The sequence below is a fragment of the Pteropus alecto genome, unplaced genomic scaffold, assembly GCF_000325575.1.
Source record: "Pteropus alecto unplaced genomic scaffold, ASM32557v1 scaffold39, whole genome shotgun sequence".
NCBI lineage: Eukaryota > Metazoa > Chordata > Mammalia > Chiroptera > Pteropodidae > Pteropus > Pteropus alecto.
The window spans coordinates 9,252,262-9,265,342 of record NW_006443568.1 but is presented as its reverse complement, the minus strand read 5'-3'; the positions used below and the strand labels follow the sequence as shown (position 1 = coordinate 9,265,342).

Here is a 13,081-nt window from a genome sequence, read left to right as displayed (position 1 = left end):
CTCATACACTTATTTAAACATCCACTACACCCTATTTCTCTCTCTCTCTCTCACACACACACACACGCACACGCACACACACGCACACGCACACACATGCACACCCTAGGCACCAGGGACGCCCCATGCAGCCCTCCTCCAATCCCTCACCTATCCCGGCCTCTGGCCTTGTCCAGGGTCTGATTCCCCCTGTGCTCCCTGCGAAGGCCTAGCCAGGCGAGGCGGCGGGTCAGGCGGGCCCCCAGGCCTTTGCGCTGCTCTGTCATGTTGAGGGAAAAGCCCCGGGGCAACTGACCGCTCCGGGCGGCGGGGCACCCGGATCCGCTCCTTTGCGGAGAAACGCCTTCTCCCGCCCTTCCCCCGGAGTAAATAGTGGCTCCGCCCGCAGGAGCAGGGGACCAACCCTGTCACAACGGGTGCGCTTTGAAGGGCTCTGAAGGGCTCTGAAGGGCTCCCAAGGGCTCTGAAGGGGCCGCCCCTACCCTGGGCTGCAGCGGGGGTCGCTCTACCTGAGCCCCCTCTCCCCAAGGCCCTGCCCTCGGCCCTGCACGCGCTGCTACTTTAGGTCTCCGGGAGGTGCCAGGCACCCCTCAAGGCGGGTATAAACGAGGCGTACCCGGAAAGAGGGGCTAGAAGGCGGAGCTGAGCAAAGGGTCTTCCCCACGAAGGACGGGCTCGAACAAAAGGGCGGGGACAGGGGACGGCAATAAGTGTGGTCTTGCCGACGGGGCGGGGCCTAACCAAATGGTTGACATCTGGCTTGAGGTCAAAGCGGTGACTGGGTAGGCTTGGAACACAGACCTTGATTACCCGTAGGGGCGGGAGCTGACCCTGCCATTGCGCTGCCATGGTGGACTTCCTATTTGAGTTCTCTCCCTATACCTCATCATCTCCCTCTACCTCTCTGTCGTGGACAGCCTACAACGCAGCCAGCATCTCGCCTATTACCCGGGTGGGAAAGTCGCGCTGAAACCTACAGATGTTCGAACAGCGTCCCCTGTTGGAAATTGGCAGCTATTGTTATTTAATAACTACTGTTTATTGTGATATAACCTGGGCCTCCTGCCTCCCAGGAGATGCCCTTCACTACTTGATGCTGCCTCTCTAATTCTCGAGTGGGGGTGGGGAACACCTGCACATTTGAGGGGACCCTCTGGCACTGCAGGAAGAAAGGCCACCAAGAGGATCCCAGTTCCCCAGGCTCTCTTCGCCAGTTCTTCCCTGCCTGTATTCCTTGTAGGGTCTCTACTCCTTCCCTGAGCCCAGCACCTCCCTAGCCCTTTGCCCTCTGTGGTGACTGGTCCTGGCACATGGGACATCATGCTTCTGGGTCATGATGGACACTGATATCCTGTGTTTCTGCCCCTCCATCCCCAAAGAGGGCTCAGATCCTGGCATGTACATGGCAGGTAGTACCAGCTGAGGGGCCCCGTGGCCTTCTTATAACTGAGACAAGGTGGTGGTAGAAGCAGCAGAGACACATCTAGACAGATGCTAGAACATCTATTCAGCACAGTCTGCACCTTGCAGAGTCCTAGAAGGCTGGGCTGTCCATCGGTGAGCTGAGATGGAAGGCCTGGTCCCAAGAGGAAGCAGAACCCAAACCCAGCTGGAGGTAGATGGCTGCAGGCACCTACCCCATGTGTGGGCAGCACTAACTATGTCTTGACTTGCTCCAAGATGGGGTGTGAAGTTTGGCAAATCTACAAGGACTTCTCCCTTCATTGTTGAAGCTCAGGAAGGCTCAACTTGTAGTAAAGAAAATCCTTTTATTGCTCTGCCCTTCCCCCTCCACCAGGACAGTCCTGCCACCATCCTCAGGCTGGCTGTCCTTGCTTTCCCTGGAATGCTGAGGACATGTTGATCTTGTCTGCATCCCAGCCCATCTGCCCCTCTGATGGTGCTATCATAAGACCTAGTGCCCCTTGGTGCCACTGGGTAAGGCAGGAGAGAGACACCAGAGGCAGATGGGTGTGAGCTAGGTTGCTGGGCTGTGGAGCATGCAGACGGTGGTGCAGCTTCAGGTGAATGCGCTGGGTGAAGCGACTTGGGCAGATACTGCACTGGAAGGGCCGGGCCCCTGAGTGCAGGCGCAGGTGGGTCTTGAGGTTGCTGGAGCTGCTGAAGCGCTTGTGGCACATCTGATGAGAAAGGGCACTGGCATTAGGTCTGCCCATCTGGCTGACTCAGGATCTCTGCTCCCCCTCCCTATTCCCTATCCCCACCTCCCAGGCCCAGAAGCTCCCCCAACCCCAAGATTCCTCCCTGGGACCCACAGTGTCTAGCACATTGGAGCCAGGCAGACCTGGGTTAGTACCCTGGTTCTTTTACTCTCCACATGACCTTGTATAGGTGACTTCCCCTCTCTGATCCTTGCTCTCCTTATTGGTAAAATGTGACTATTAATACCTAACCTCATGGGTGTGGCAGACTGAATGAGATAATCACATAGAACCCTTATGAGTGGGGCTGCAACTTCAGTGAGCATAATTAACATTTACTGGGAGCAGCCACATGCCAGAAATTGGTCTCATGTAGTAGTAGGATTAAATACTACTACAACTCCTATAAAAACAATGAGAAAGGAGAGGCTCAGAGGAGTGAAACCACTAGCCAAAGGTCACACAGCAATTTGTAGACAGAATGAGGATTTGAACCCATGTAGCCCAGACTTATAATCACTATACTGCTTTCGGTGAAACAGAGAAAGAGTCCCTGTAAAACAGGGAGTCCCTGCCCTTCTGACGTCCCAAAGGATGTGGTGAGGCTCAAAGAGGGAAGGAACTAACATGGAGCTGATGTTATACAAATTGCTTGTATACTTTACTCACACTATGACATTAACTCTCCAGCAAGGCTAGGAGGAAGGTAATGGGTATTTATGCCTCAGGGTCCCCCAACTTTATTATCCTGCCCCACCAGACATACATCTCTATCCTTGCTACAGGACTCCGAGGGTGACCTCCAATATCACATCTTGGCCCTTCGAGGCTGAGAGGGGTCATTTTCACCTTTCACCACCTCCCTCCCCGTCCCCACCCTCATCTCCTACACTGTCTCCACGTGCTCAGGAGGGTTGGGGAATGGAGACTATAGGTGGAGACGGGGACTGCAGGAACGGAGACTCGGGGGCCTGGAACTCCTTCACCTGCTTGCGGAAGTACAAGGAAGGGGAGGAGGGGCTTACCAGGCACCCGTAGGGCCGCTCCCCAGTATGCACCAGGTGGTGTTTCTGCAGGTGGGTGAGCTGGGTGAAGCGCTTATGGCACAGGGCACACTGGAATGGGCGCTCCCCACTGTGCACACGCAGATGGACCTGAGCCAGGTGTGGGAGAAATGCTGTCAGCCTCCCAGAGCCCCCAGCAGGGTCTGGGAACCTCTCTGAATCTCTACCCCCAGCCTCACAGGACCCCTTTTTGGCAATGAGGCCTCTCAATCTCCTTGCCTCTCTGTCACCCCCTTCAGGGCCCCTTTTCCATTCTCCAGGAGATCCCCATTCTCTGCTGCCCTGTGGGAGGGGAGATGGCAGTGGTCTGAAGGCCAGATAAGGGATTATGTATGTGTGTATATATATATGTGTGTGTGTGTGTGTGTGTGTGTGTCCGCGTATATATATGTACACACATATATATATGTGTGTGTACATATATATACGCGGACACACACACACACACACACACACACACCCTGTGCAGGGCTTCTCAAAGTGTGACACACACACACACACACGCACGCACACACACACCCTGTGCAGGGCTTCTCAAAGTGTAGTCCATGGATCTGCAGCATTAGCAGCAACTGACAGCATGTTAGAAATGCAGATTCTCAGGCCCTGCCCCATGGGCTGAATTAAAATCTCTGGGGCTGGAGCCTATCTACATATTTACTAGCTCTCCTGGTAGTTTGAGGCTCGTTAAAGTTTAAGAACTCGTGCCCTAGCGGATCTAGAAGGGACCGTTCCCAATAACCATAACTTTTCCTCAACTTCAGCAGGTGCCAAATAGCGCATAGCTGCCCTTCTTTGATGACGCACAGGCATGCGCCCATGGTTGCCCCCTGCTGGACGCCAACTGCACTGGCGCTGATTTGTGGGATCCCACTTGAAAAAGATTGGTTATCAGGTCTGTGGTCTAGACTCACTAAAATCTACCAGTTCCCCCACCTGCACTGCGAACGAACAAAAGGAGGCTTAACTGGGAATCCAGAAAGGATGACTGTTCAAGAAAGGTCTTTGCACTAGATTCTGAGACTGAGATCAAGGCCTAACTCCACCATCAAATCAAAGTGATCTTGGGCAAACCCTTCCCATCAGGAGCCTCGGTTCCTCCATTTTTTTTTTTTACAGTAGAAAAGGTTTTATTAGAAAGGAAAGTGGAAGTGGAAGCGGGCCTGAGCACGAGAAGTATGGCTCAAAAGGCCTCAGTTCCCCCATGTTTAACCTAAATGAGATGATCTCATAGTCTTTTAGGATGGAGAGGACTTTGGTAGTCATCCTACATCTTCTCTTACAGATGTAAAACTGCGGGGCCAAATGAATCACCTAAGTTCACAGCCAAGACGCTGCCCAGCTGTTCCTTCTGGCTTTAAGGTCTTTGATTCTAGATGCAAGATGGGAAGGGGGGGTCATCAAAGGATGCTGAGGGGACAGCGGGGTCCGGGAGGCAGATACCTTGAGGTTGGAGAGCTGCCCGAAGCGCTTGCTGCACACTTTGCACTCGTATAGGATTTTGCCATTTTCTTTCTTCAGCGGATAAGGCAGGGCTGCGGTGCCCGCTCTGGAGCCCAATGGGACCTGTTTTTCTAGAGCCGCCCTGCCAGCATGCTCTGGCCCTGGGGAATAGGTCCTGGCAGCTCCAGAACCTGGATTCCAGGCCTGGGAGGGTTGGGTTTGGCCAGAAGCTTGGGAAGCCCCTGGGTAGAGACGCGAGGTCTCCCCCCAGGCGCTGTGGTGCCCAGGCTCACTGACACTCATCAGCATGCTTGGCATAGCCCTGGTGGGGTAGAAGGTGTCTTGGGGCAGCATGAAGACGGGGGAGCATTGGCTAGAAGGTGGTTCCCCATAGACGAACAGGTAAGGTGGAGGCAGAAGTGGGTACGCAGGATAGAGTGGGCGGAGGTGGAATGGAAGTTCTTTGGAGCCGGGAGTGGACAGGTGGCAGGAGCAGAAAGCCAAGGAGCTGGGGCTCTTTGTATTCTGCCAGAGGGGTGGAGAGGAGCTGTTGCGAGGAGACAAGGATAGACGGGAAGCCCCTTCACCAACTCTTTCCGGCTGGCTTCCCATCTTGTCCCTGCTTGGAGGGTACTTGGCTATGAGTTTCTCTTCATCGGTGGAGCTGGCTTGTGGCCCTGGTGGCTGGTGCTCTGAGCAGGAAAGGGAAGATGGTCAGGATCCCACAGGCTGGGGTACAGTTCCGCTCCCCATCTAACCTGCCCCACTCAGTGTTGGGAGAGAACTCTCGCCTGCAAGTCTGTTAGGTGACTTGAGCAAGGCGTTTTCCCTCTCTGGGCCTTCCTGGTCTGTGATTGCACTTGCCAATAAAAGTGGCTAGTATTTGCTCAGTGCTTAACAATTTTAGGGAGAGAAAATGATTCAAAAAGCCTATTAGATGTCCATGTGGAGCAGTCAGGTGGGCAGTTGGATGAATTGGTTTGGAGTTTAAAGGAGAGGTCTGAGCTGGAGACATAAATTTGGGTGTCAGGGGCCCAGATGATATCACATAAGGGTGACTTTAGATCTGCTCTGTCCAAAATGGCAGCCACCTGACACATATTTCTACATTTAAATTAATTAACATAAGTGCCATAAAATATTCAGTTCCTCAGTGTCACTAGCTACATTTAAAAAGCTCAATAGATATGCTATTAGACAGCACAGGTATAGAATATTTCCATTATTGCAGGAAGTTCTATCAAACAGTGCTACTCTAAGTAAAGAGAACAGAAGAGCAGAGGAAGGAAAGAAGAGAAGAGGGGAGAGAGGAGGAGGAGAGGTGAAGGGGAGAGAGGGGAGGGGAAGGGGAGAGAGGAGGAGGAGAGGGGAAGGGAAGAGGCTGGACTGTCCCGGAGCAGGTGAATATTTAGGAGGTAAGTAGAGAAGAGCTTAGTAAGGGAGACTGAGATGCAAAATCCAGGAGTGATATAAAGTAAAATACTAAAAAATAAAAAATAAAAAATAAAAAGTGGATTGTCTGTTTGGATTTTCATTTATTCACTCAACAAACATTATTGAGCTGTTTTGCTCTGTTTGGCAGCGGTGGTGGTGGATAAAGGGCACAGCAGCATAGTCCCTGCCTTCCAGGAGGTCGCAGTGGCATAAGGAAATGGGGTACTACAATGCAACAAGCCTAAGACACAGGGATAGTGAGAGCCTACTTTTATGAAAGAAGAAACTGGCCTCAGTGATGTGCTCAAGATCACGGAGCTAAAAGAGCAGCACCAAAACCCCACCTCAACTCTCCGAGTCCTGGCCCGTGCTCCTTTCTCATAATAAAGATCCCCCTAGCTCAAACAGGTAGACAAGCTCCATCCTCACCCCGCCGCACCACCACCAATACCAAATCCCACACCCATGCCTGAGAAAGCCATTGCCCACCTCCTCTGGCTCAGGTGTCACTACCTTGAAAGCCCTCTGCACACCTAGGCCAGAACTCCAGGGCAAAGTGTGCTAGTCAAGTGTGCCTGAGGCTCAGTACTCACCAGCGACACTGGGTTCTCTCCACTTCCTGTCCCAAAATCTAATAGTGCCCCTCACCTTCAGCCTCCACCAAGGTGCAGCCCCATGCCCTGGGGTTACTCTTGCTCAAGGAGTCCACTCTGAGGCCCTGTGGGGATGTACCCTGGGGTGCCAGCTGCAGGGAGCATAGGTAGAGGTCCAAGCCCTGGGGGCAGGCCAGCAGGGCAGATCTGGCTGGTGCCCATGGCAAAGGGCACAGCCAACTGACACTGGATGGGCCACGGACATCTACTGTATCTGGAAGTGGCCTGCAGGCTGGGAAGACCTGGAGGGCAGGGGGGAAGTGGATGGGGGCTGGGGACTCCTGGGTCCCTAGAATGATACTACCCCTGGTTTGGTTCCCAAAGGGGGAAGAGACACTCACCCCCATCATGTCCGTCACTCAAATGGCTTCCCCTTACTTCATCCAAAGACTTCTTTCTCCAGAGACTTTTGTGCCCACCCCAGGATCGTCTTCCCTCTGCTGCTAGAATCCCTCACCTAACAGTCTCCCTTCCACCGCCCTTCCTGACCACTCTGGGTCCACCATGTCTCAGACCATCTACTGTGTTTTGAATGGAGCTAAAATGAACTTGGAGAAAATCCTCATTAAATACTATGAACCCCACAAGATGGGTCCTATGGCCTTGTTCCTACTCATGATCCACATGAGATTCTGGCCCCTAGAGCATGGGAGAGTGTCTCTGGCACCTCAAAGGCCCATCCCCATGATGTGCCAGGGTAAAGGTGCTCAGGACCAAGGGATAATGGGAATCCAGGGTCCCTTCGGATTTTCTCTGACTTCCTCCTAACATTCCCTCCCTTCATAAGCAGGCTGGCCTCAAAAGATAGGGCTGGGATTCCACTTTACCTGGTGCTCTTGGCAAGACTGGAAGTCCAGGCTGGGGGACAGGGAGCTCCCTGTACTCCTCCAGGGCTTGGTCTTGTGGCAACAATCCAGTTCTGGAGTGGGTTCCCCCTTCATGCCCTCACTACCTGCTAAGACAAGTCAGTCACAGGTGAGCAACAAAGGTTCTCCAAATAGCCTGGCCTCTAGGGCTGGCTCTCCCACTACACTTTGAGCCAGTCACTGTGCCACCCAGCCTCAGTTTCACTATCTGCAAAATGGGAGGGTTGAACTGGCTGACGTGTGAGGGCTCTCAGTGCTGACATTTAGAAGTTAATGGTGCTCTCCTCATAGGTGCAGAAAGAGGATTGAATGGAGACTTGACAATGAGAGATGAGGAGCAGAGCCGGCCTGATCCCCACCCTGAGGAAGAAAGGAGAGAGGAAGGTCTTCATGGAGGTTACTCCCAAGTGAGCTCAGAGATCCGAGGGGCCGCAGGGAATTGAGAAGCCACTCTCTTCTATGTTGGGAGGGACTCATGACTCCATCCATGATTCTATCAACCACGGGCTATCCACTAAGGGGAACTCCCCACCCAGGAAGGGGAGCCCCTGCATCATAACTCATCCACAGAGCTCTTCTATGCAGCTAAAGAAACCCCTGTGTCCTGCCACCCAGACTTCCTGGACTCAGCTCCCTCACCAGGGACAGTCTGAGAGAGTAAGTCAAGAGTCCCCCAGGTCCCCTGACTGGCCTGATAGGAAGCTGCCCTGAGTGGCTCAGCTGTCTGCTCAGTTAGCACCTGGTTTCTCTGCTACCTTTCACTGAAGGCCACACAACACAGGTATCACTTCAGTTCCCACTCCCCTCCCCCTCAGTAACCATGCTTTCCTCTTTACCCCAAGCGCCCTTCAGACCATAATACCCTCACTCAAGTGGCTCAGTCCTGCATAATCCAGACTCCTTTCCCTTTTCCTGACTCCTCCCTGCCCAGCCCCAGGTCCCAAAACAAATATCCCCAAAAGAGGGGTTACCTTCATGAGGCTCTTCACCTGGCTCTGCAGAAGTCCCCTCTGGCTGGGGAAGGAAGGAGGTTGGCAAGTGGGCAGCGGCTGCCTGTGGCTGAGGCCCCACGGGGTGTGAGAGATGACAGGAAGGTGCTACGTTTGAAGTTACCACAAATAAGGAGGAGGAGGCAAGCAGGCAGGCTGGGGACCCATGAGACCTGAATAGGGGGAGCCATCCACCATCCTTTACCTACATGTGGCAACTCTACTGAACAATGTGCTAATTTGAGGGCCATTGTGAACTGGGTCACTGGAATTTCAATATGTGAGGGTGAGCTGAGGTATAGCATTGCTATCTCTGGTTCTCAGAGAACTCAGATGGCTGAGCAGGAGAGCGACAGAGGGCTCAAAAGGTGGAGCTGGGGTCCTTCTGGTGATGGGGGCCCATTGGAGACAGAGACAGGCAGTTATGACAGAGAAGACAGTGACGGTGATGGCTGGGACAGGAACAGGCAGAGACAACAGTAGACAACATAGAATGATCCGGGGTAAGACAGAAATCTGAACTTGTAGAGCAGAAGACAGGAAGCAACAAACATGTCTTCCTCCTCCTGTCCCATCTCTGATCTTCCTATCCTGGGAATCTTTTCTCTAATCTAGATGGAGCACTGAGGCCCTAACAGGGCAAGAGATGATTCAAGGACACAGCAAAATGCTTGTAAGACATGACTAGATACCAAAGGGGAGGTCCCATTGGCCAGGCAGCAGTTTTTTAAGCCAAGCAATGTCATTATTCTTGTGAGCAGAAGGTGGTCCATCCCCCTTGGGGCCTCACGCATATTCTGCCCAGTTGGTGTACCTGCATTGTGCAGTGCCTGGTCCAGTGTGACAGAGCCCTAACCATTCATCAAACTCCACCCCAGCCATGCCACCCAGGTGGCCTGGAACACACAAGGACATCTCAGACTCTCCCCTGTGGGTCAGGGGCATATTATAGGTATTTCTCTGCCAGCTCAGCCCCTGGCTGGTACTTACCTCCACTGTGGCCTCTATCACTTCCTATCATAATTATTTGCCCACATAGCTGACCCCTATGTGTCTATGAGCGTCTCAAGAACAGGAGTCACTGTCTACTCATTTTTGTTTCTCATGTAGGCATGTCAGGGTTTTTTTAGATGCCTAGCATTTAGAACTTCCCCCCCACATAAATTTGAAGGGAGGCAGAAAGCATCTCTCACTACAAAAACTGAAAAGGCCACATGCTTAATTCCAACCTCCCTGACCCAGCATGATACAGGTGCACAACATGGACTAGTCAGTCAGATGCCCCCATTCAGACTGTGGACCAGAAGCCGGTAGCCCTGGTGTGGCAGGTGAGTGGAGACTCCCCACTCTGTAAACAGTGTCATATCAGCTTCTGGGGCAGCAGAGGAAAGAAAGGGGTTCAGAGAGGGTTGCTGAGTCCTCTCTAAGCTGGTCCTGGGGTGTGTGGTTCTGGGGCTCTTAGCCTCCCTTAATCCATCCCATTTTCCAAGTCTGGCTCTGCAAACTTCCCAGACTTTCTGGGAGCTTCCCCAACATCTTTTAAATGAATTCTTTTTCTCCCTAAACCCTCCTGAAATGGTTTCCACAGCTTACAACCAAGAATCCTGCATCATACATGCTCAGAATGAAGATAAAGCAACAGGGTTCAGGCTGGAGTATTCCAAGGATCGGAGTAGGTAGCTACTTTTGCAAGCAGCTTACTTATATGCCTGGCACTGTGCTAAGGGCTTCATAAGCTTTATCTCATTCACAATAAGCCTGTATGGCTGGTTTTATTATCCCCATGATGAAGAAATTGAAGCGTAAGCACCTCACCCACAGTCACACAACAAATGCCAACCCTCAGATTCCACTAATCCTTGGCAATGCCGGCCCATCCCCACTGCCATCCCCACTGCTCCGTTTCAGCCCCCACACTATCTCTTCCAACATGCTGTTCCCAGTGCCCACACCACCCTCCCCAGCCTTTTCTCTTTCCCAGCTGCCTTCTCATATCCTTCAGATTGGTAGAGGAGTTCCCCCGACAGCATCCCTTGTAGTCATGGTCCATCAAACCTCTACTCCCCCAAAGCTAGAGTCCTCCCAGCTCCCCAGGCCACACAACAGCCTTGCTGCAATCACAGGGGGCAAAGGAGGTTCTGGGTACCCACAGAAGCACCCCTGCCCCACATCTCTGAGAGAATCCACATACACTTGGGCTTCTGTAAGCTAATTCCATCCCTTTCTGGCATTATACTCTGCTTCCAACACTCAGAAAAGTCTGTACAATCTCTTGATTAGAAACATAAAGAACCTTGGCAATTTCCAGGTCTCCCATCCCTGAAAGGCTTGGCTAAAAATGTCCTAGGAGGTGGGCTGAAGATAGTCCCCCAAGTTTCCATCCAAAGTAGCCTCTACCTGTCAACCCTTTTCTTGCTTCCATCTCCTGGGTCCTTTGTCCTGTCAGCTTCCAGGTCCACTATGATGTCACTGGCCTAACTATGATGTCACCATGTCTCATATCCCCCAGGAAGATAGCACAAGGATAGGACCATGGCCTTCTAACCAGGGACCTGAGCAGACGTCTGGACCCAGATGAGAGACTCAGGCCAAAGCAAGTTCTCGGTGACCAGAGAGAACTTGAGCAGTGTTCATGGAGGGAAAGTGGGCTTGACAGGCCTTCAAGGGTGAGTGGGAGACACTCAGGAGGCCTCTGAAAATAGTGGCATCTGGAGCAGGGTGCTCCTGGCTCATTGTGCACTTGCTTTCTTCTTTCCGTTAATGACAAAATAATACATACTTGTGGCAAACATTTCAAATAACAGAGAATATAAAGACAAAAAATGGAATCTCCTCTTTTACAATTTTCCAGCGGTCAGTGTGAATTGTTTTGTATTTATCCTTCCAGACATTTATTTATGAACTTACACACAGGTAAATGGACTTTTAAATTTGTGTTTATACAGTCTACAGCCATGCCACTCTGAACAAGCCTGATCCTGTCTGATCTTGGAAGCTAAGCAGGGTCAAGCCTGGTTAGTACTTGGATGGGAGACCACCTAGGAAGACCAGGTGCTGCAGGTATAATAAACAAACAAACAAACAAACAAACAAACAAACGAGGGATTGTGAGTTGACAAGGTCCTTGCAATCTGTGAGGTCAACCAAGGATTGCCTGGCCTAAAAAATAATAATAATAATTTGTTTTTATACAAAAACAGATTATATGATACATACTGTTCTGCAGCTTTTTCTACCCAACAATCTACTGTGGCCATCATTTCATGCCAGAACACATACATCTGCTTCCTGCTTTTATCTGATTATACAGTGTTCTATTGCAGGGTTGGACATAATACGTAGCATTCCTCTATTGGTGGACTCCAATTTTTCTCTGGTCCACACAAGAATGGCAAGGACCACCATACAGAGGTAATATGCAGAATGGTTAAGAATATTAGCTCTGCTGGATTTAATCCCAGTTCTGTGACCTTATGGCAAGTCACTTAACTTCTCTGTGCCTCTTTTCTCATCTGTCAAATGAGGATAATAATAGTACTTTCCTCACAGAGTTCTTTTAAAGGTTCTTCAAGATAATTCATGTAAAGCACTTAGAACAGTGCCTGGCCCAAAACAAACACTCAACTGGGTTACAATTCATGCTGTACACCTATCTTTGCTTAGATAGGCAAGTATCTGCAAGTTAGCTTCCTACTTGATGGATATTCCTGGCTCATTTTGGAAGATGAGGATTTGGGCAGCACACTTGGAGAGATAAACTACATTCAGTTTTATTGCTTTATTTATTAACCCCTGGTTGGAGACCACTACTCTCATCCAATGTCCTCTTCCCCAGTCTACACACTACAATAATAATAGCTCTTGACATTGAACTCTCACCATGTGTCAAGAACCCTGCAAAGCACTTCAATACGCTTTGTTAAACTCAGTCAGCACAATGACTCTGCAAGATGCATCATGATATTTCTGTTTCACAGGCAAGAAAACTGACACTCAGAGAAGGAAAGTAACCAGCTCAAGATCACATGGCCCAAGCTGGGACAGTGACATCTTCAGAAGGGAAGGAGATCTCAGGGAAGAATTACTGGAGGGACACCTAAGAAGAAGTAAAAGGGGTCACAAATGTGGTTCCCTTCAGGGGCCAAAAGATCACAGAAAAATCGAATCAAGATGGACAGAGGCCCAAGTTAAGGACTGTGGAAATGAGCTGAGGAAATAGCATCTGACGCTTCAAGAACCAGTCATTCATTCATTCATTTGCTTACTCATTCATTCACATATTTCTTGATTGCCAACTATGTATCAAGCCCTGGACTAGTTGCTGGAAATATAGCCCATAGGAACAGGACCCATACCTTGGAATTTACAGTCCAGTTATCAGAAGTTGACTGGATGTTACTGAAATAAAAAGTGGTGTGCAACCATAAGGGCTTATTATTTTAGGGTAGGGGTTTGGGGAGCAATGCAGAG

General features: G+C 50.9%; 1 protein-coding gene and 1 pseudogene across 1 annotated transcript; one reads left to right on the top strand and one right to left on the bottom strand.

Moving 5' to 3' along the window:
• Positions 1–1,817: 1,817 nt before the first annotated feature.
• Positions 1,818–7,697, bottom strand: ZNF683 (zinc finger protein 683). Its single transcript, XM_006924530.1, has 5 exons — positions 7,584–7,697; positions 6,794–6,998; positions 4,670–5,361; positions 3,188–3,316; positions 1,818–2,141 (listed from the first exon to the last, which is right to left on the bottom strand). Exons 1-5 carry the CDS (start codon positions 7,695–7,697, stop codon positions 1,818–1,820), a joined length of 1,464 nt encoding a protein of 487 aa, XP_006924592.1.
• Positions 7,698–11,555: 3,858 nt separating this feature from the next.
• Positions 11,556–11,674, top strand: LOC112473024 (annotated as a pseudogene).
• Positions 11,675–13,081: the final 1,407 nt, after the last annotated feature.

Coding starts and splice junctions, on each gene's coding strand:
- ZNF683 (XM_006924530.1), bottom strand. CDS start 7,697: ATGAAGGGGGAACCCACTCCAGAACTGGATTGTTGCCACAAGACCAAG. Junction 6,999..7,583: donor AGTCTTGCCAAGAGCACCAG/GTAAAGTGGAAT, acceptor CCTGCCCTCCAG/GTCTTCCCAGCCTGCAGGCC. Junction 5,362..6,793: donor AGTGGACTCCTTGAGCAAGA/GTAACCCCAGGG, acceptor TTTCCTGCTCAG/AGCACCAGCCACCAGGGCCA.